The sequence below is a fragment of the Pleurodeles waltl genome, chromosome 3_1 (assembly GCF_031143425.1).
Source record: "Pleurodeles waltl isolate 20211129_DDA chromosome 3_1, aPleWal1.hap1.20221129, whole genome shotgun sequence".
Taxonomy (NCBI): Eukaryota; Metazoa; Chordata; class Amphibia; order Caudata; family Salamandridae; genus Pleurodeles; species Pleurodeles waltl.
The window spans coordinates 700,540,190-700,563,356 of NC_090440.1; the positions used below are offsets into that span (position 1 = coordinate 700,540,190).

General features: G+C 41.9%; 1 protein-coding gene across 1 annotated transcript; it reads left to right on the top strand.

The window, feature by feature from the left end:
* The first annotated feature begins 66 nt into the window (after positions 1-66).
* Positions 67-23,167, top strand: EIF3I (eukaryotic translation initiation factor 3 subunit I). Its single transcript, XM_069223354.1, has 11 exons — positions 67-151; positions 11,586-11,678; positions 12,795-12,882; positions 15,084-15,149; positions 16,078-16,227; positions 18,349-18,476; positions 19,039-19,149; positions 19,820-19,909; positions 20,260-20,333; positions 20,459-20,551; positions 22,436-23,167. The coding sequence occupies exons 1-11, from the start codon at positions 149-151 to the stop codon at positions 22,515-22,517; spliced, it is 978 nt and encodes a 325-aa protein (XP_069079455.1). The 5' UTR covers positions 67-148; the 3' UTR covers positions 22,518-23,167.

Below are 23,167 nucleotides of genomic sequence, written 5' to 3' on the forward strand. Positions count from 1 at the left end.
TGATCGGTGTGTCATGGCTGTGTAACCTACGTTGTTTAGTCGGTTGTTTATGTCGATAGCTCTAACCCGGAAATAGTCTTCTTTTGCTTCCTTTTTTAATCCCGCACGTTAAGTGTCGCAGGAGAAGCCTAAGCCTGGCACCGGCATCATGGTGAGAAAGAGGGAAGTAGGGTTGGGTCATGGGTACCAGTACCAGTAGTAGTGGGAGATGGGTAAAGCGGAGAGGATACTAGGGTTGAATATTGGGTAATTGCGATAAGGAGAAAGGTGAGTTGATACCATACTTGGAACGGCGATCATGTGTTCCTCAATGCACACATGAAGTAGGGGAATTAACTTGGAATTGGATCAATTTAGATGGTTTTCTATTAGCGCTCGGTTGTTTAGTGGGTGCCAGGGAAAATAGTTCCAAACAGAACTGTACTATATTTTTATTGAGTTCACATCGGCATTCGACTTAAGAGTTAAAAGATGTAGCACAGATATAGTAAGATGGCCAAATGAATCCGTGTCACTAAATCTAAAAATGACCTCAAATATTTTTTAAATGTATTAGTTCATATAGGTAATCTGAAGTGAAATAGAACTACAGTCCTTGCAATTCACAAACTTGCTAAATGAAAATCGAGTTAACGGAATCGCCGTTTAGTCTTAAAATAGGGCATTATTTAGTATACTGCAAACTCCACAGTAGTTGACCTTCAGTCAAGGGAAGTAAATGCACTAAAACATCCACTGCCTTTTATTATTCATGATACTAGATACCTCAGTAACCAACTCCTTGCATTATTAATAAGTTGTTAAAATACTAAATAAACAGACCTTGCAACTTTCTGTGTTAATGCAAAATTAACATATTCCTTTAGCCTTCTTGCCCGCCTAATGTGCTGAAAATGGTGAAAGAAAAACAGTTGCTTATGAGTTTAGTTTGGCCAAGGGATGCAGTTATTCATTATTGCTGAAACAGTTGCCAATATTATGAGATCAAAACGTTTTGCAGACTCATGCTACTTTTCAGCCATTATTGCTTACGAGTCTAACTTGCCCCACCCCAATACTGGTCTATAAGTGCAAATAAAAATAGCATGCTGTTAAAAAAATATTATGGGTGGTTTGGGAAGAAATGGAAGCGATGTTTGAAAACTTTGTGTTAAATTATATTGGAAGCAGCGAAGTAGAAGCTTCACATTTTTCTCAGACAGATCTTTCAGCTTAGTCGTCTGGTGAGGGCCATGGATACAGATTGTGCACCATTCGTACGCCGTCACCCTTAAACATTCTTCACTTCCAACAGGGTGGAAGTTAAGAGCAAACAGCTGTCCTGGCCAGGATGATGGAGGCCATTACGAAATCCATTCTTTCTTCAGCATAAGAATAGCTAAAACAAAAGAAAAGGTTTTCTGCCCCCATTCTTACCACCAATTTGGTCTTCTTTTAAAGATAATTTCCCTGGCATATTTATTTAAAAAAAAAAAAAATCCGTAGGGCAGATGATTTTGTAGACCTTTTTTTCTCCTCCTGGTTAAATTCTCCTTTTGAAGCTACTTGTGTGTAATGTGTTTTCTCTCAAGTCTGTAGACTGATCACTGCATAAACCAAGCATTTTTCATAGGAGGCTTTCAACCCATGCCTGTTGCAGTAACCAATTTTTTTTACAATTTGAGTTGGGATCACTGCTTTTAAGTCTATCCCTAATCAAGTTCTAAGTCGGTAATGTGGTTAAAATTGAACTCCACAACTGTTTCCGTTCAGGATTCAAACTGTGCCTTTTCATGGTTAACAATAGCCATTGAACTAAGGAAAGGTTCAAGATCTCCAGAATAGATGGGCGAGGATAAAACTTGAGAACTCATCATAGTCATGAGGCCAGTTGTGATCTCGAAGTAACAGGCAGTGATGATCTTTGGCCATGACAGCATAAAATCCTTAGTTGGAGATCAGTAGTTTAGAAGATGACCAGTGACTTCCCCCTGACTATTGCCAGTTGGAATTTTGCTGGTCTAAATTCTTAATAGACTCACAGTTACAGTAATCGTGTTTTCAAAGGACACCATCTATTAATCCTACAACATGCATTTTCTTTATTGCACGAGGAAATTTAATTGTAACCAGTTTTTATTGATGAGTCGCTGCTTCTTGAGTCATCCGAAAAAGAAAAAAAAACACTTTTCACAACTGGATAGATGGAGATTATTTTAAGTTAGTTGGCGATGACAAAGGAGCCAGACCTGTAGGTTGCCATGTTTCAGCATGTTGCTTTGGAAAAATGTATTATTACAAAATCAGTTTGTTGGCTCACCAACCAATGGTGAAGGAGCAGAGCTTCCTTACCATAGCAACTGATGGAGAATATCATTGAGTTTTGATTGTACGACCTGTACTTTGTTTTTTCTTTTTATCTAACCCTGGATGGTGTTATTATGTTTTGGCACCCGTCTTTGAGATCGCTATGACTTCCTGACATGTTGCAGCCAAATGGAGGTGCTTCGTCAGTTTTCAGTGCATAATAAAGTACCTGTGGCAAATCATGTAAACTATCAATACGGGCCCTATGGAAAATGCTATCAATTTTCAACACCATGGTTTACTAGTGGGCAAATATTGAGCACACAGATTAGGTTTTGTTGATTACAACATGTTGCTAAAGGTATCGTTTTTAACCCCACTGCAGCAGTGCCCTGTGCCTTCATAGAGTTTGCATGTGAATTTAGTAAGAAAAAACATCAACTCGTTGTGGGGCAAATTGTTTGGTAAAGCTGATCTTCACTGCTACATAGTCCAATCCAGTTACTTTATTTTAGCAACCATTGAATTGTCTGCATGTTGAGTGATGAGCCCTCTCGTGCCTCTAAAAATCATAACATATTTAACTAGACCTGTAGGTCGAGGAACTTGAATAATTTACTCGACCGTAACTGTTATGTACTTGACCCATAAACGGGTCTCAATTGATATAATCTTAGGCAAATATTTTAGTTTACAGTCGCCTTTTTCTTCAGTCTCACATATGAGTTTACCTTCAAATATGTGAGCTTAGCATTTCTGCTGTACAAACAAACCTTATTTGTTTGATTAAATAGTCTAAACTTTTGCTCCATGTATAAAACCAATCTATCCACATATATATGAGACGCATAAGCCATTACTTACCTCTTATTTCACTAATAGCATTGCTACCCAGGCAGAAGTGTTTCTAGTTTTACGTTTAAACACACACTTTTAATCAATATATTACTAAAGCATGCTGTGGCCGCACACTGTCATTTACAGACAGAAAATGTACAAGAAATGTCTAAAAACCTTTCCACTAACTTGCACTTTTACTACTAAAACTGTATAATGTATTAACAATATGTGAAAATTTGGTTTCAGAAAATATTTATTCTTTGCACATCACCAAGTAAAGTGGTGTGATTTGTTGTTATCCTATTAAAATATATTTTTTCATCACATAGAAGTACAAACAGTGGGCTTTCACAACTATTGAAATATATTTTGAGATGTTTGTGCAGTTGACTTGGGTATTTAAATGTTGTGTTTGGAAAAAACTGAAGAAAACCTGCAACTCTGTAGTCAGAAGGAAAATTTAATTGTAAGACAAACTGGCTTTTGACCTTTGTCTCAGAACACAGAGCAAATGTGACAAGAACAAGATTTAAAGGAAGAACACCTGTTCTTTGTCAACTCTTCCAAAGGGGCCAGTAGGTTCTAAAAATAGCTCGACCTGATAAAATATGACTCACCATAGCAAGTATCCATCATATATTATGCTAATAACACATTTTGTATGATCACACACTTTGGAGTACAGCATTTATTGTACTCAGTACTGCCAGTCTTTAGAATACAAGAAACACCAATAAAATCAAATGTAATTACAGTAGGGGAAAGATGGTCATCTACTGCTAGGAATTGGAGAAACCAGACTTAACCTCACTTATTTTATGTACACAGACAACAAATGTCCCTGTGCTTTCCTCATCCTCTTGCTCCTTCGACCTGGTTGGCATTGTTCAACGCTAAATATAGGATTGTGCTTAACTCTGTAAACAGAAGCGCACACAATTGAAATCACTTTATTAATCGTGTATGCACCTTGGCATAGTTGCTTGATTCCTTGTCGGATAAAAGATTGTATGTAATGAACTTGTGTTTAGAAACATAAGGCTGGAATGTCGGTCAAAAACAGCATAGTAAAAATGTTTTGTGACAAGAGCTTCTACGGCAGCAGGGACCATTGCAGCATCAGACCCTCCAGCAGTAGCTATTGCAGATCGGACTACAGCCACCACCACTGTCTCAACAACATATTGTGAGCAGAACAGGTGAAAAACTGCTTCTGTCACAAGCTCTACCCACAACAAAGACCACTAATAGTTTTTGCAACAGCAAGGCCTACAGCAGCACAGTTGTTGGCATAGTAGCAATCATCAGCAGCCACTATCACATAGAACACACCACCTGCAAGTAGGGCAAGGACCACATGAGTCTCGACATCTGGAGTATCACTCAGCATGGCCAGCCCGAGCTACCACAACAGTAGGGACCACAGTACTGAACACAGCTACAACTGTAGCTGGAACAGCAGTAGCAATAACAGTTGCTATTGCTTCAAGCCTAACGAGGAGCTTAGCAGCAGGCAAAGCTGAAACAACCACGACCAGAACAGAAACCTCAGCTGCCACCATTGCAGGGACCGCAGCAGTGGCCACGGTTGCTACCACAGTATGAACAACAACATTGATCACTGAAGGGGACAGCCGCACAACCGACTGATGCTGCAACACCAGAAATAACAGCTACCACCAAAAGGGCACCAGTAGCTGCCACAATAGCAGCAGCCATCACAACAGAGATAACAGCAATGATAATGGCTGCCATCACAGCAGATACTGGAGCAGAGATAAAACTTGTATCACAACAGCAACAACATGAGCCATATTAGCAATCACAAACAACAAGGTGATGGATGGAATGCTTGAATTAATCTGTCACTGGCGATAGCTTGAGGCTGCATCCCAATCCATCATGCTTTGCCCACCATGCCACCTCCCTGAACTGGAACACAGCAACCTAGGACCGGTTTTGCCCTAGTTAGGACTCTTCGGCCAGATCTAATTTGGTTCCATTGGTATAGTGAGGCCGGGACCCATGTCTGGGCATACCCGGTGCACACAATGGATTGGAAAGTGCCCCCTAGCGATTGCTCATGGCTGAGTTTAATTCAAGCATTCTATCCATCCCCTTGTTGTTTTTACAATAGTAATCACAACAGCTTTGACCACTGCACCAGCAACAACTGATGCAACAATAGTTGCAAGCACAACAGTGATGAAGCCAACTGCCGCAGCTATGAGCAGAGGCCACAGTAGTGACTACAGCAGCCACCACAACTACCAAAACAACCACCTCAATATCAACCACAAGTGCTACAACGTCATCAACACAATTGGAAACAGCCTCTACTGCAGCATTAAAAAAGGAATCCCAGCATGGTCGACTGTTTTTAAAAAAAAAAAAAAAAAAAAAACGATGTTACAGTAGCTGCCATCACAGCAACAATAGCTACCACAGTAGCAGCAACGCCAGGTGCTAGAATAGGAGGAACCTGAGCATTGACTAATGCAGTGTGTAGCGCACTTACCACAGGTTCCATCGAGGCAGTGACAACAGCTGTCACAACAGGGCCAGCATCTGCAGCCACTGCAAGAACCACAACGGAATACAGCAGTGACCAAAGCTGCAAGCTCGGCAGTACTTCAGCATCACCCACAGCTGCCACCGTGCCAGCTACAACTGTTTTAACAATATCTTTAACCATAGCACTGGCAGTGCCAGCGCAGAGGAACCACAATAGCGACTACAGCTACCACCACAAGTGACTCAGCAGTGACCTAGTATAGCAGTGATCACAGCTGTTGTCAAGGCAGGTACAACAGCAGGAATCATGCTGTAACCATAGCAGGGAACACAGGAGCAAAGACATCTGGAACTACTGCAGGGACCACAGTAGCAACATTAGCAGAGTCCAAAAGTGCTAGCATGATAGACACACCAACAGCAACAAAAGCTGGTATCAAGAAATTGCCTGCAGCTGTGGTACCAAATGTGTAATCACGGGGAAACACAAATACGTGGTGAATGGAATGCTTAAGTTAATGGGCTGCATTTCAGTCTTTTTGTTCTGAATGTGCGACTTCAGACACAGACTTACCATAAGGAAAACAGTTTTGGTCCTGTTTCAAAAAGAACCGTCCATCCAAACTGCTAATGTCCTCCATAAACGGGAACACGAGTACCCCAGATTGGTGTCGACTTTATTTCTCATAATAATTAATGTAGAGATTAAGCCTGTGGCCCAGTAAGCAAGGGTACCACTTCGGAGTGTCACTCAGCACTTAGGCTAGTTGGTCTGGCTGTAATGTGCTGATGCATATAAGCCCAGGCATGCCGAAAGTTGCACATCTGTTATGCCTCATTTCTTTGCAGTCAGTTTTTCTGTGCTCCGTTTTCTTTATTCCCCAGGCTTGTATTACAGGGCTGCAGTATTTACAAAGTGACACTGAAAAACATCTTGTGTGCATCATTTGTACCTTCTTTTGATTTGCTTGCATTAGCAGATTAAAGCCACATCCGTTGGCTTTGCCATCTCTTGCTCATTCATCTCTCCTGCTTCACTCTCCAGTCTTCCATACCTCGCTCCTTGTTTCCTTAGATTTCGTCTTCATCTTCATGGGCCCCCTTCATTTTTTCCTCTGATATCTCACCAGAGTCTACCTTGAATTTCCCCTTACTTTGTTTTCTCTTTGCTATGCTTTCCTTTTTTCCTTTTGTTAATGGACTTACATTTTTCATCTATATTTTTGAAGCTGCTTTTTGTTTCTGTTCACCAATGCCATCTTCCTCCTTTAGCACGCAGTGTCCCCTTCGTAGTGCCTCTCTTGTCCTTCTCAAGTAAGGCCTTAAGTCTTTAGTACAGTTCTTCATTTACGCACACCGCGTTTTCAACGGTAAAAATGCTTTCTTTTTTTAGGGGGATTATTTTGCCTCCATTTGAAGCAGCTTTTTTTGTTGTGTTGTTTTGTTTTCTTACAGGACTAAAACCCATAACTTAAGGAAATATGCCCTATGCAGCTGCATTGGTTGAATTTTGCTTTGTCTTCTACAAACTCCATGGCATTGGGAGGTGTTATTTGTATCATGTATGATGGTCTCCATCCTAAGCCGCCAGATGATCAGTCTTGAGCACGTTTTGCGGCATCTGCACGGATATTGTGCCAGAGCATCTGAGTCCTTGGTCCGTAAGTAGGTGAAAAGATGCAGCTTCCCAAACCAGTGAATGTTATAGCAATCACTTGAGCTGCATTGAAATACACTGTAAAGGAGTATATCAGAGCCCGGTATAAACTTAAAAAAAACACACACAGCTTGCACCTTTTTTTTGGCGTCTGTCACTTGGGTCACTTCTTCAATGAAGAAGTAAAATAAAGTAAATTAATATTTTGATACTATATCTTGGGATGCAAGTGTTCCTTTGGGTGACTGCAGGTGAAACAAGTGCATGCTCTCATCTGGTAAGGTGTTGCGAATTGCTGTTTCTTAATAAGCAAAAATATACCTCAGTGTTAATCAGGAGGCCTGCTAACGCTATGCCTTTTATTGTATATGAAGATATATTAATAACTAATATTATCTTGTTTGATGTAAACACAGTATCATGCGTTTTTAGATTTGGCCTGCTCACAATCCTGGAAATCGGCAGGGCTTGCGTAGGGCTCAGCAGAGAGCAGGGCTTGTGCAAGTTATGCCATGGAGTAATTGGATTAAGCAAACATACTATGACCTTATCCCTTTTTGAATAGCTACAACACCTTCCCTATGTTTTGGATGCTGGAGTCTTTAAATTGTGTGGAGCTCAGAGGTGCAGTTCAGTCCACAAGTGTCTTATCTGATGATTAATTCTCCAATATATTCTCAATCTCCATTTTGTGATATTTAGCCATTACATTGTCTTATGTTGAAATCACATTTTTGCTTTTTCACATGGCCCTTTTTGGGGGCTGGAGGGTGGTTGGAGCCCCAAAAGGAGCCTACCTTAACTCAATAAAAAAAAAAAATGTGGTTTGGGTCGCTGGTATCGAGCACGGTACCTAAAAAACAAATTTTAAAGAAAAGATCTGGTCATAGACCAGACCCTGCAGCCAACCACCATTGTGGAGGCTGTAGGCCTTGCACAGTGGGGATTGGCGACCTGCAGTGAATTGGGCGCAGGGACAACCCACTGCTGAACACTGATGAAGGCTCCAGCAGTGTTGGGCCGCAAGCTAGGCCCTGAGGCCAGCATCTGCTGTGCATGGCCAAAGGTGATACATGGCCGCGGTTGGCCACTATGTGGTTTGTTAGTCTAATTTTAATTTGATCTAAAGACGCAAAACATAACTACAATACCCAGATTGCAGTAGGGAGTTGCACATAAGATTGTGTCAATATGGACACTGTGCTAGTCTCAGAGTGTCCTGGTTTCACCACCTGTGACCTGATTCAAATAACTGGGGGATCTATACCTGGCCAGCTCAAACAGATTATGTGGACTAACCCTCTTTGCGACAACAGCCTGTTTGCCAAGGTGATTGTACCTCTAAAGACTCTGCAGCCCAGATCTTCAGAGTATGTCCATAATTAAATAGGGCTGCTGTTCTGTTCAGGTGATCCCATCGTGTGCTTCCTGAGAGCCTACAGAAATCTACATAAATTGTAGAAAGATGTCTGCAATTGATTTCAGTATGACAGACACACCTCAAACTAGTCAAGAAGAAATCAGCTTAGAGAAGCACATTTTACTTTCGCTTTTATCTCATTTTCAGGGTGAAAGCTGGATGAGAGTTCCAGGATATCATGGTGGAGCATAAACGTATGCCCAAGATGTGACTTTCAGATAGCTATATCACCTGTCCTGCAGTGTGCTTTTCTTATCCTGCTAAAGTTAGTCTCTGTTTTTTGCTAAGCCAAGCTTATGTCGTGGAATCTTTGGGGCTATGAAAAAGAAATCCGATTTAAACATGGAAATGTTTTGAATTGAAGCTTTTCTATTGAATTTTTGGGTCATTTTGTACTTTTTGTTTCCAGAGATATTCTCAACACCTTAGACTAGTTGTTCTTAACCTTTTGACTTCTGTGGGCCCCTATGTAATCATTACTGGTATACAGGGAACCCCACTGAATAATCCACAGAATCATTGTTGGAATCCAGGGAGCCAGGCCTAGGCAATTTGGATGATTTGAATCGCAAAACAATGTACAATCATTCATCAGACTAGTACATAAATGATAAAATATTTTATTTAACTCACAAACAGATATAAATAAATCAAACATTTAATTTTAATGGTAAGGTTGGAATTTTTCTAAATTAAATTAAGGTCAGCAAATGTACATGCTATATTCTGAAGGATACTTTAACTGCTCCCACAAATCAATCTGAGGATACCAAGTTAATTTTTAGCTTACAATTTCACATTTAATGAACATTTCAATATTTTCAATTTTAAATGTTGCCTCTTTTCTTTAATATACACCTTAATAGTCTAGTATATTTCATTTTCTAAACAGTTGTGCCAACCTGAATAGGTGTCATGAGGCCCCCCAGCTAAAGAACCAATGCCTTAGACTGCAGCGCTTTTATTTTCTTATGCCTTTTTCACTTTAAAAACGTACAGTGTAGGTTTGGGGGGAGGAGGGAAGGAAACAAAAATCACAGGTATTTTCTTTTCTCCTTTTTTTGCATTACTTTTCAGTCCCTTTCATTTTTTTCCAGAGTTTATGTTCCCTTTCAAGTTCTTTATTTCTTTAGTTGTATAGCAGTTTGGTTACATTCTCATGTACAGCAACTCAAAAATTGTCTGAGAAGGGCTATTCTGCTCACGCTGAGTTAACTCCTAGAATACATTGAAACTTGCAAATGTTGATGGAATCTTCGGTTTGTGCAGAGTGGAATCTGAGGTTCAGCTTATATGAAGAATGTCTTTCTGCTGTGGCAGTCAGTGGATATCCATACAGACATGGCAAACACAAGTAACCCAAAAGATCACACTGAAAGAGATTTCATGTGCACAATTAGCATCTTTATGCTGCTACATTACCAGGATCCTCTCATTCTGGTAACATAAAGCCTGCAACACTGTGGTACTGAAAAATGAGTCTTCAACGTGCTGCTGTTTTGTACTCGCTCCGTGCACACTGGGAGCCACAGAACCCCTGAACTCATCCTCGTATTATCAACCCTGCTCCGTGCCCGTTATGAATCCCAACCCTCATCCAAAAGTTGTAAGCCCTTAGCCTCTCTTCACATTGTAGCTAGGCTCCACTAGAGTGTATGGTGGTTGTGCTTTGTTTGATCTGTACTTGTGGGCAGCTAAGATATATTGATTTCCTAACAACCTAACTTGATCTCCCCTTGCACCCCTAATTAAGGGACCCCTGAAGATGTTGGTGAGTAGTGCACGGCCACTGAAGCTCTGAACTCCATCTGAGCCTGTGTTTCAGCTGCTGTGAACCGCAGAAAACAAAAGTGCGTAAACTTGCTCTAGGGCTTTTTGGTAGACACAGAAAGGAAGCTGTATTGCAATTAAAAGAGCCGTGCATTGTGACTGCTGCTCATTTTGCAGCGTGGGCTTGATTACAAGAAATATTGGCTCAAACCTGAGCAAGAAGGAGGTGAGTAGTTACAGACTATAATGGTGACCCGCATTAAAACAGTCAATTCAGTGGATCAGCAACAATAAAAGTACAGAAGAGAGGCAAACCAAAAAAAGGCAAAATTGATGGCACACTGATAACGATGTATTATATGTGTCGTGTCGTGCATCCAGTTTACTTGTGATGTGATAGGGTTCATCGAAGGGCCATTTTACAATGAAAGTATGGTCATTTACGTTTGCTCTAGGCCTATTCAATGTCCAAACTTTTATTTTTTTATGGATATACTAGTTGAGAGTAAGGCAATATCTGGAAGATGTCATAGAAATGCAGATATTACCACATTGAACTACTTGTTTATTTGGGGGATTGAAGGTGACTCCTCAACTTGGATGCTTCTTCATCAGCCCTTGTAAGAATCTAGATTGTTGGGCGAGGAGACTGCACTTATTGCATACTGCAGAGGTTAACCTATTCAAGTGTGTCTGCGGAAAATGTAGAGATGTTTGGAGGTATGGTTTGAGGGTATGGGAGAAGTAAAGGTGACGGGTATTGTCTCTTGTCTCCCTTGGTTATGAAGATGTTTTCCTTTTATTAGGTGGTATCCCACAGTTCCTCTTTCGATTCATCTATGCTCAATTAAGTTTCTTATTGGTGAAGGCAGAAGGTGAGCTTTATGGGGCTCACTTTTATGAAGCAATTGTTTTATAATTTCATGTTATTTTGCTCTTTCTGTCCAGAAGAGATTGTCATAGAAAATGTAAGAAACATCACTGATGTTTAAAAAAAATGGAACCTAGTTATAGCTGATTATTCAAGAGCAGCCTACCATATTGCCATGCAGTAAAGCTCTTGTTCTGATCATTACTTTATTTTATCTTTTTCTTTAGAAACCCATTCTATTGCAAGGCCATGAGAGGTCGATCACCCAGATCAAATACAACCGAGAAGGTGACCTCCTGTTCACTGTTGCTAAAGATCCGGTATGTGTTCTTTTTTTTTTTTTTTTAAATTTATTTATTTATTTATTTTAAATCTTTTTATTTTTATTAAACAGAGGGTACAGAACCATGGTGGTACAATTGGTTGCATACATTATACTACATAGTAACATGGTTAGGAGATATATCCACCTACAAGCTGGTCGCAGTGGCATTTGTACGGCCAAGACACTTTACATATAGACCCGAGGAACATGTCCTTTTCCCAACCCTCTCGTGCACCCCTATGTGTCCAACAAGTCAGAGCCTCTGTAGGCCATCCACGCCCCCCCCCCCCCCAGATCTTCTCCAATTTCCTAATGCAACCCCTCCCCTTATAAATCACCCACTCTGCCCTCTGGCACCAATCTAAATCCCTTTCCAAGTCCGTCAGTCCAGGACCCGTGTGTTTTCTTGTGTTTTATTCTTCTCCTGTTTTTTATGGCCCTTGTCTGTCTTTGTTTCGGATTCTCACTTGGGGTGTTTGTTATGCATCGTACATTCAAACACCATTTCCCACAGTTATTTACGCCTTTTAATATTAATATTTGATTGTTTTCCAATTCAGGCTCTTGCATTCCCTGCTGTAATAATTATTAATAGTAGAGTGGTGACTGCTACATTCGCGTAACTAAGCTTCTGTAGAGGGACTTGATTAGAACATGTTTCCCACATAAAAAGGCACATGTAGCTTAATTAACATACAGTGTGATATTTTGCAGCTCACTACTTACCCTACCTATGATAAAGGGTGGAATAGATTTCTAGGAGTTACTTAAATGGACAGTGTCTACCACTTTTTTTAATTTTTTTAATTTTTTTATTGGTAGAAGCCTTGTAATCAGGTTTGTAACAGCAATGTGAATGTTGTTTCTTATGACACTGAGCGAAAATCCGGAGGCAGTTTGTGAAATTATTTTGGCACAAAGTTTAATCTAATTTGAGATTTTTTTCTATATAGATAACAAGGCGATTTTTGTGACTGTCCCATAAGTAAACAGTCAAGGACCTACCTCTGTCACCCCTGTTTCTGTTCTGCCCTATCTTAAACACAATGTGATCACCCAGTTTGCAGAAGCCAATAAATTATTACTGTTACCCTGTGCTTTCCTTCTGCAGATAGTGAATGTCTGGTACTCTGTGAATGGAGAGCGACTTGGCACCTACAATGGGCACACTGGAGCAGTTTGGTGTGTGGACTGTGACTGTATCCTTTTTGGCAAGGAGCTTGAGCTTTAATCCCGACTTTCGTCAGTCTCTTTACCCCATCCTATCTTCCATTATGTGAAGTGTAGTTCCAACACACAATGAATAGCTTTCTCATATTTCTATATCATTTATGCCTTTACTTGTTGGGTAACTACATCTGCTCTTTTTGACCCCGGTCTGCCTCAGGTCAGTTTTCTCTAATCTATATTTATTTGCAATAGTGGAGAAACCCCCCTGACAAAGCAAAGATTACTGAGCACAAACCTGGTTGCAGATTAATATTAAAGTAACTTCCCAGTGGTGGGCTGTTGCCTGCCACAATCCAGAGGTAATGGTGTTATGGCTCCCCTCACAGTTATGTATGATGGTGAATGATTACTCACTCATAAACTGCATGAAGCGCGTGATTACTGGCAGAAGAGGTATATGATGTGTTGTGTTTTTTGGAGCTAGCACAGTACAATGGGTAATGATTTCTGGCACAGTTGGTAAAAGATCAAGATGATTAGTTGCATCAGATTTATGATGGAGAGTGACTACTGCCCCCACATCCCAATGAAAAATCTTATTTGTTAAATATTATAATGCTCTCAAATGAACTCATGATAGATCGGTTAAACATGGGTTAGGTCTTATGATCTATTGTCACTTCTTTTGATGTCCCTTCCTTTGAGGTGATGGGTTGTGATGCCTGTTGGACATGGCTCTGCCGAGGGAAGTTTCCTTAAGCATTTTGCTTTTTTTTTTTTTTTTTTTTTTTCACCAGTCTTTACTCACTGTCTGTGCATGACTTTAGGAATCTGGGCACTTCCCCACTGTCTGGCAATGGGAAAATGGGTGTGCCCGTCCTACCTATGAGAGGAAGGGGTGTGTAGGGACATGGTTGAGCCATTGTACAGGAGGGCCCTGTGAGTCAGGTATACCACATACCCAGGCGGGTTAGGCCCTGTTTACTAGAGGTGTGCACTGGGTGTGCCACCCCCTAGAAGACCCTATTAACCATGTCCTAGGCCTATGGAAGAGGCCTGCAGGGGCGCTAGCACGCATGTGCTCGGGTGTTTGCAAACATAGTGGCATCCACTATCCAGATATCAGGGAACCGCTTTAGGGTGCCGGGAGTGAGTGCATACGCGTGTGTGTACGCACACACGCCGACTGATACCCGTGGCACCGAACAACTGTGCAAAGTGGAAGTGCAGGAAGGAGGGTGGGTGAATGCGAAGGTAGTACAGTGGTGCTGCTGGTCACGGTTATCCTGTTGGGCAATTCTTACAGTTGGCATCACAACTTACTAGTGCGGCTTCAGCCGCAGGGCTGCGCAAAAGTGTTTAAAACTTTGTATGTATATTTTGCTGCTAATGTTGGGAACCAGGGTGCACCCTGAGTTTGTTTTACACGTCTGTGGGGAATTCTAGGGTGGGTCTTGTGCTGGCAGTGTTTGGGACCTTCTGTGGTTGCGAGGAGGGAATTTACTGTTTTCCTCTTGTGTACATAGAATAGTTAGTGTTTCACACAGCTGGGCCTCATATTGTGATTTCCATTGCTAATTCGGGCTTAGAACCAGAGTTCCATTATAACCATATATTATACCATTATAACTCACGATGTGTGTGTTGAATACAATCTTTTTATACATGCACTGCGTGTGGAGTCTCCTTTGTGCCGCGCAGAGTGGTTGTGGCAGGGAAGTGCTGTGTCTTTGCTTTACGCATTGCCTCTGTGATAAGCCTGACTGCTCTATGCCAAGCTGCCCAAGGTTGAGCACAGGTTATACAATGAGTGTAATCACCCACCCTTGCTGGAAGTGGCAGGTTCTGCCTGGCTACGATCTTGCCTCAGTCAGCCAGAACGTGCCACCTCCCAACAATGCAACTTCGGTGATTCCATGTGCAATATTGTGATGTGATGTAATGTGTCAAGATGTCACTTGCATACTGCCTAGCTTTTAGTCCCCACCCTCCCCCTCTCCATTTCAGCTTTTTAGGACTTGTTCACTGGTTAATCCATATCTTGATATGTGCCTTTAACTGAAAATTCATCAAAATGCCTCTGCTTATTTTTTGGGGTCCCGAAGAACAATGTTTTTACTCATTTGATTTTCACCATGCTGTTACACGTTCTGCTGTGGCGTGCATATCCCAGAGTGCTTCAGAAATGAGGCCTTCACAATACGTTCACAGTCCTTAACTGTAGTTCTAGGGGACTCCCGGCATGTCCTCACCGGCTCGGCTGATAACTCCTGCAGGCTCTTCGACTGTGAAACAGGTAAGCAAGCAACACGTTTATCTGTGGTTCATCAGTACTACAGTTTGTGGTATTATTATGGAGTTGATCTCCCGTATTTGTGCACTGGCTGTTCTTGAGAAGTGAGTGCAATGGGTCTTGGGTCATCTCTTGTAATGTTGTAGTCTCCTCTTACCCAGCTAATGATGATGGATCAATAGAAAGTCTTCTCTTGTACAGCTAGTGATGTTGTTTCAAAGTCAGTGTCTATGTTACAGCTGGATTTCCCTTACACATCTTGTGGTAATTTAGGACTTGTTTCCCTTTGCATCATGGTTGATCAGTCAGAGTTGGTTTCTCCCTGCATAGTTTTCGTTCGGTCAGAGAGGCTGTCTTAGTGCTATAGATATTTTCTCTTTGCACAGTGGGTAGTAATAAGGGTAGCTAGAGCCCGTCTTGTCTTAAACTTGCCCCATCTCTCAGTAGTGCAGATGGTCTTTTCCTACACAGAGCTGGCTTTTTGTAAGAGATGGTATCTTTGTTGTGATTCATAATTTTTGTGTTCTAGCTAATAACACTTTTCACAGCAGGTGGTGTGAGGTAGAAGATGCGAGGGTTTTAAGTCATATTTGGTGCCACCTCTTGTGCTGTGACATCTCTCCCTTCACAGTAGGTGGCAATTAGTCATAAGTAATCTTTCATGGTGTTGAAGATAGTCTGCCCCTTCATATCTGGAGATTGTGTGTCAGTTATGCTTGGGGTGAGTGAGGCATTTGTCAACTCCTGCATTCTCTAGGTGCTAGGACTGCCACAGACCTGCAGCATAAACACTGGAAAAAGAGAGCCTTGTAGCAAAAAAAAGGAGGGCTTTAAACACGCTACAGAAACTTTCATGGATGTTTTTTATAACTACTTTCCCTGCACAGCTCATGTAGTTTTGATTTAACTGTACTGTTTTCGTTTCTTTCAGGGAAGCAGCTGGCACTGGTAAATACCAATTCTGCTGTTAGAACCTGTGGGTTTGACTTTGGGGGAAATATCATAATGTTCTCCACAGATAAGCAGATGGGCTACCAATGCTTTATCAACTTCTTCGACCTGCGGGATCCCAGTCAGATAGGTAAGGAGAGCTGCTGGCAGGCTGAGATCATGAAGAATTTATGTGTAAGGCCTTTTGTATTCTGCAGTGACTGAAGCTAGGTGAAGCCATTGGTAATCTTTCTTTTCGGATGTCCAGCTATTGATTCTTTAAAGATTTGAGCTGTGCACGTCTTGCGTGTGATTCTGTATGCATTCAGATGTTGCAGTCATTCAGCAGGTACAGTTCTTAGCGAGTCAGCCCATGTATGTGTGCAACATGTCCATCCTTTCACTGCCTGCTCACTTCTGGCTGCTCCTTCTTTAAGGATGCTGCCCTTGCGTAAGTTTAACAGGTGTTTCTGCAATGATTCATCCTTTGAATCTTCAGGAAGTCTGTGGCAGCTTTTGTTGAAACTAGTGCTTCATCAGGGATTCCTTGTTCAGATTGTGTATGTTAAATCAATTGCTTCACTTTGTGTGCAAGAGTTTGATGTGACTGGATTGGCAAGTGGCTGTGTGCATTAATGAGGTGTCCTTCCACAGGAGTCCGGTGGGGAAGGGCGTTGGAGGTTGGGTCTTTGGGCCATATTTACAAATTTTACGGATTGTGAATTCCTAATTGCGATTCTTTGCAAAAACGCAATCCCCAGTGTGCAAGAACATACAACTTATAAATAGCGATTCCTAATGGGGTCACAATAAACCTACTTCATGAATATTAATGAGGTAGGTTGCAATTTGTGACTCAGGAATTGCAGCCATCACAGGGATGGTAGCCTGCTGGGATCAGCAGACCACCTTGTCTGTGATTGCTTTTTAATCTAGCTATTTTTTTTATTTTTTTTTATGCAGCCCGTTTTCCTTATAGGAATACGACCTGCATTTCAAAAAAATAAAACGAAAGGTTGAAGCTTCATTCTTTAAGAGTAGGCATTTGTCCTTTTGGAGAACTGCCTTATCTTAAAAAATAATTGTTTCAACATTCACAAAGGGGAAAGGGTCCCAGGAGGACCTCTTCCCATTTGCTTATGGTTACCACCACCCTTGAGGTGTTGGTAAAAAAAAAAATAACGTTTTACGCCTGCAATTCAGTTGCAGACCATTCATGCATACCACTGTGATTTGTTATGAGGAAGGGATGTATAAAACATGCCCCTTCCAGATACTGAATCGTTAAACACAAATTGCGATTTGGTCACGTTACCGAATCGCAATTTGTGCTCTGTAGATATGTAAAAGTATTTTTGTGATTGGAAGCAGCCCGATTCTGCAAACCGGGTAATTACCGACCTCAAAAATGCTTTTGTACATATGACCCTTCATTTTCAAAATGTTCAGATCATGTGAGAGTGGTTATAAACCCACGGAAGTGTCTTCTTGGTGTTTTGGGCTGAGACTGTAGCAAGTTGACACCCTAAGCCTCAATGAACAATTGACTGTTAGATTGGGTGGTCTTTATTTGGTACATGGTGATCATTCAAGAAATTTTGTGGCTCCTCGTCCTCCCTCTTATATACTGCAAAATGCAGCTCACACTTGAAATTGCTGGCGCTGTACTTGGTGGGTGCGGTATGGCTGTTCAGATACTCGTGCCAAGTTTGTGATTGCTGCATTCTAATGCTGGGCAGCGGATTAATATTGTCGGCTCCTGACTCTCACAAATCAGATCGAATGGGCAGTGGCCTCAGTCCTTGTGTACTACCCAGGTAATTTCAAAACCTCATTAGTCAGCATGCCATTAAGTTTATTTGTGCTGATGATGCACCATTTTTTGATTGGGGACACCTTGGTAGTGATCCCAACCAAATGATGACTGTGTTCTGCTACTTCTTATGCGCCTAGCGGGCTAAACTAACTTCATGGAAACGTGAGTGCCTGCAGCAAATATTGGAGGAGGTTATCTTTCCAGTCTTGATGATTTAGGAGTTTACACTAGTGATGAGGGACTGAAGACTGTATGTGCTGCATTTCTTAAGCCTTCTTTTCTCACTGTTTTTTCAGTGGTGTTAGTACTGGTCCCCACCCCAAATACTTTGTTGGTTAGTTGATTACACCATATGTTAAGATACATTGCCATAAAATTCCCCATCAACCTTTTGTCCCTGTGTTCTTTCCATTTAACCATCAGTTTGTGCATTATTTTTCAAATTTCTAATTTTAGAGGACAATGAGCCATACATGAAGATCCCCTGCAATGACTCCAAGATCACCAGCGCTGTATGGGGCCCTCTTGGGGAGTGTGTCATCGCTGGGCATGAGAACGGGGAACTGAACCAGTTCAGTGCTAAGGTACATGTTGCAGGAGCATTCATATAATTGGCAAGCACAACTGATTAAGGAGAGGGCATGAGAAGATGGTGAGGCTGCATGAGTGCTGGAGTTTGAGGGAATCTAAGTATTTAGGAAGTAGTGGTTGCAGCTACGTACGAAGGTAAAGAGTCACCAGAGGGCAGGTGTGAGGTCCGTTGTTTGTGTAATATAAGATGTTTTGAGAATGGCCTTTCGGACCATGGATGGATGGATAGGATAGGATAGGATAGGATGGAGGGTGGTTGTGTGAATGACATTTTCTTTCATTTGATTGGGAATTTAGTGTCTGTTTGTGGTAGGAGTAGCATTTGTCAGTTGGCTGCCTGCAAGGAGGAAATACTTGTGCGTGTGAAATGCTGCAGTCTATGTTGCTTGGGTTGATTTGGTAGGTAAGGCAGGACTGTTTGTGTGCGACTGAGTCCATGATGGAAACTAGTTGGGTTGATAAGTACAAGGTTGGGGGGGGGGGGGGGGGGGGGGGGGAAGGTCGGTTGGCTGTGTGTTTAAATCCAATTGCTAAATTCATTCTCCTACCCCCCAGTCTGGCGAGATTGTTGGCAACATTAAGGAGCACCACAAACAAATCAATGACATCCAGACCTCCCGCGACAAAACCATGTTTGTCACAGCCTCCAAGGACAACACTGCAAAGGTGAGAGATGAGTGGGCCAGTGGTAGTTGGTTACAGTATCACAGGGGTGTGCCGATTAAGGAGAATGGTAAGTTACAATCTCCTCGGGGGAGAGAGTTGCAAAGATGCCAAGTAGCGCCAGTGGGAGGAGACTGTGACGCAGAAGTGGGTGTAAACATTAAGAGGAGTTTTGGCAGAGGTGGAATAGGAATGTAAAGGTGATTCATGACAAGCAAGTGAAGGTTGCAGTTTGAGGGTCATAAGGATGTTACTTGCTCCAGTCACAGGGGTGCTGATTCAAAGGAGCAGTAAAAAACGATAGAAAGGAACTGATAGGAGTTGTTAAGATCTTTTTTTGACAGCCAGCAGAGTAAGAAAAAGCCACGTGTTGCTTGTCAGCTCAGAACAATTTGAGTGCCTTCTATGTCGATAAGCATGAACTATGGTAAGGGAAAGATGGAGGCTTTGCCCTTAGGAGACACACAGTTGTGTCCAACTGTCATGGGTAAGTTTCTTTTGTAAGGGTAGAATGATGAAAGGCTGTCTAGTAGCTCTGTGTCGTAATGATTGAACACAGTTATCCCGAAGATAGTGTTCACGAAAGCCCATCTCTGTCTCAGTTTTTCTGTCCTTATTAGCTCTTCAAAAAGTCTTGCATCATTTGTTTTATTTCACATCTTCCCTTCCACAGCTTTTTGATGCTACATCTCTAGAACACTTGAAGACCTTCCGCACAGAGCGTCCAGTCAACTCAGCTGCCCTGTCACCGATCTATGACCATGTAAGTAACAAGCACTCTCTCGTCTAGGTGGTGGACATATCCTTCATACTGGGAAACTCGCTAATGCGTCTTCCTCGGGCAGTGCTCTTCTCACACTTCTCATTGTGAAAACTCTGAACCTAGTCGTGAAGTACATCACAGGAAGATCTCTTTTTGGGAATTCACTGTTTTTCCTTAGACCTTAAAGAGAATGGACACAAAATAAGTGGGGAGTACATAGTCATTTTTGTACTGAAACATTGCTTTCCCTTTGTGCCATTGTCCAGTAAACTGAAAAGTCATGATGCCCGATTTGGTATTTACACATTCCCACACCGGTATCTTAAACCAAGCTTTCTTGCACTTCGCAGGTGATTTTAGGTGGTGGTCAAGAAGCCATGGATGTAACCACAACTTCCACCAGAATTGGAAAGTTTGAGGCAAGGTATGGTTGATGGTACAGTTAAGGTGGAAGAATGCGTGAAGGGCAATGATTTCTTGCAATGTGAATTGTGATTTAAATTCTGTAGACATGTTCCAGCACCTTTATTGACAAGTTTCCTCCCCTAGGTTTTTCCATTTGGTGTTTGAAGAGGAGTTTGGTAGAGTCAAGGGACATTTCGGGCCAATTAACAGTGCCGAATTTCACCCAGATGGAAAGAGGTAAGGGTGGCAGTTATTTTTTTAAGGCCTTCGGATACTTATGACCCCATTTTTTTAACAGTTAAAAAAAAAAAAAAAGTATTTGCTCATCATCATGTAGGAGGGTCTTCTCTTGTGCACTCCACTCCTATTATTCAGACCTCTGTGCTATTCCAGAGCTAAGGTACACACAACTCTGATAATGCTTCCTACTTATTGTCTGCAACCCCAACTTACACCAGTCTTGCTACTTTAGAACAGCTGTCATAATACCTCCATCTTGCTCTGCAGTTCTCTATTTGCTATTGTAGTACTGTGAATTTTCTTGCACAACTCTATTTATGCTTCTGTATCTGGCCCCTTGTTTTAGTAGTTAGACTTGATTTCGAACATACTTTGAATTCAAACATTAGATGCACACCTCTGTCGAAACACTACTATCCTGAACTTGAGTACCTTCTAGCACCTGCCTCAAATCTTCCAGTGCACCTTTAACTTGCCCTGCTTGAGGTGGCTTTCACTTCAGACAGCTCTACCAGTGCTCCACACCCTGCCATCCAGTGTCATAAGATGTCATTTTGGTTTTTCTTTCTGAAATTCCTGATAAATGAACAAGGTGAGAATTATTGCATTTAACACCTTCGATGGTTGATCCTAACAACCTGACTTAGATATATAGGTTTTTGCAATAGTGTAGTTATATTAATGCTACTTCTGAGTGTTCTAGATTCAGGCAGTGCTGGGTTTTGCAAAGAGGACGTTTTCTGCTGTTGGGTTTTAGTTCTGTGCTTCTGCCCAGATTCTCCACTTGTGCATTAATTGTCTTTGGTACAGTTATGACTCCCTTAATTAATTGTGATCTTGGACTAGTACTGTGGATCACTGCCATCTATTCTGACTTTGTGCATCTGCCTAGTGTATTGTAGAACTAAAGGGGACTAATCGCTGGTAATGTGCAGGACGTTCCCTGTTAGTTACAGCTAGAAATGCTGCAGAGGAGGTTTCGTGAAGGTGTCTTGGATTTCAGCTCATTGTCATGGGTAGGAGCCACGTAAGTGACGTTATGGTGAAGGTATTATTAGTTGTAGCGGTGAATGAATTTGCACTGGAATGTTTGCCTTGGATATTAGCACTCAATCTGAGTTGTCTGTGAAAGTGTCTGTCTTCTGGCCTCCTGTCATGGGTGAATAGCACAAATAGGGAGTTCCTTGAGTGTGTGTCCTGGATTCTCACCTTTGCCTTGGTATGGATAGTAGCACTGAAGGGGTCGTCAGTGTGAAGGTATCCTGGATTGTGGCTCACTCATTGGAGGGGAATTAGCACTGAAGTGGAGTTGTCTGTGACCATGTCCTGGATTCCATCCCATTACCATGGGTAGTAGTGTTGAAGGGGAGTTTTGTGAAGGTTTTGTTTATTCTGACCCTCTCTCATGTGTGATAGCACTGCCAGGGATTTCTCTATGAATTATTCCTGGGTTCCAGGTCAGTTGCATGGTTGTGAGCTCTGAAAGGAGATTTTTGTCGTGGGTTGTAGCACTGTATATATTGGCACCGAAGGGAAATCTTTGGGAAGGTGCATTCTGGCCCAGTGTATTAGGCTGAGCAGTAGCATTGAAGGGGCATTAACTGTGAATGTGCCCTGCATGGGATGAATAGTAGCAAGAAAGAGGAGTTCTGTCTGAAAGTGTCCTAGGTTCTGGCTCCCCGTCATGGGATGAGTAGGAGCTCTTTTGGGAACGGTGGTGGGGTCGGGGGTCTTTGTGAAGGTGGCATGGATTCTGGCTCATTGTCCTGGGATGGGTGGTAGCACTGGATTCTGGAGCTCTGGCACTGCCAGTGTGTCCTGGAGTCCTATCCATGTAGGGACTGCACTGGACTCAGCTCCATGTCTCTTTTCTCGTTGCAGTTACAGCAGTGGCGGTGAAGACGGCTATGTTCGGATCCATAATTTTGACCCTCAGTACTTGGAGTTTGAGTTTGAAGCATGACGGCCCGGTTTATGTGTTTCTTATTCCTCTTGCCCAAACCTGACCTCTCACTGCGCTATTATTCTCATACTTATCCTCCAAGCTGCAAAACAAGCATTCTCTCTAATATAATTGGGAGTTGGCGACTGCCAGTGAATCTGTTTGCACAGGAAACAAACTGTACAATGAACCCGATTTCCAGTTGTGCCACTAACGGGAGAAACTTTTATAGGCCTAAAAATGTAATTTGTTTCAGCTGCCGTAATTTTCCCGTGTGGATTCATGCAATAGTTTTATCCACTGAGCATGTGAAGTAATGTGCATTTAACTAATGCCACCGAAATCAGTAAAGAAGGAAGTGTCTATCTGTCAGTATAAAGAAACGACGAGGTTTTAACTGAGTTGTAATCCAGGTATCTGCCAACAGGCTCATTGAATTAGAAGCTGATTGGAATCATTCACCACTGATGTGTATTTGCTTGAACTCGTCTTTGTTTACTTACTACCAACACCAACAAAGTCAGTTTGGAACAGCTACAAAGTCCACATTATACACCTCAGCCACTGAGTGCTGGTCGGAGAGTTTACATTGCAGTTTGTTTTAAGATCGGATAAATGTGACCAAAATGAGACCGTGAATATTTGTAATTCATAAAGATCTAAAATATAAA

Bases quoted from the DNA above. Each gene is read 5' to 3' on its own strand.
- EIF3I (XM_069223354.1), top strand. The intron at 19,910-20,259 runs GTAAGTAACAAG...TGCACTTCGCAG, and splicing joins TGTCACCGATCTATGACCAT to GTGATTTTAGGTGGTGGTCA. The intron at 20,552-22,435 runs GTAAGGGTGGCA...TTCTCGTTGCAG, and splicing joins TTTCACCCAGATGGAAAGAG to TTACAGCAGTGGCGGTGAAG.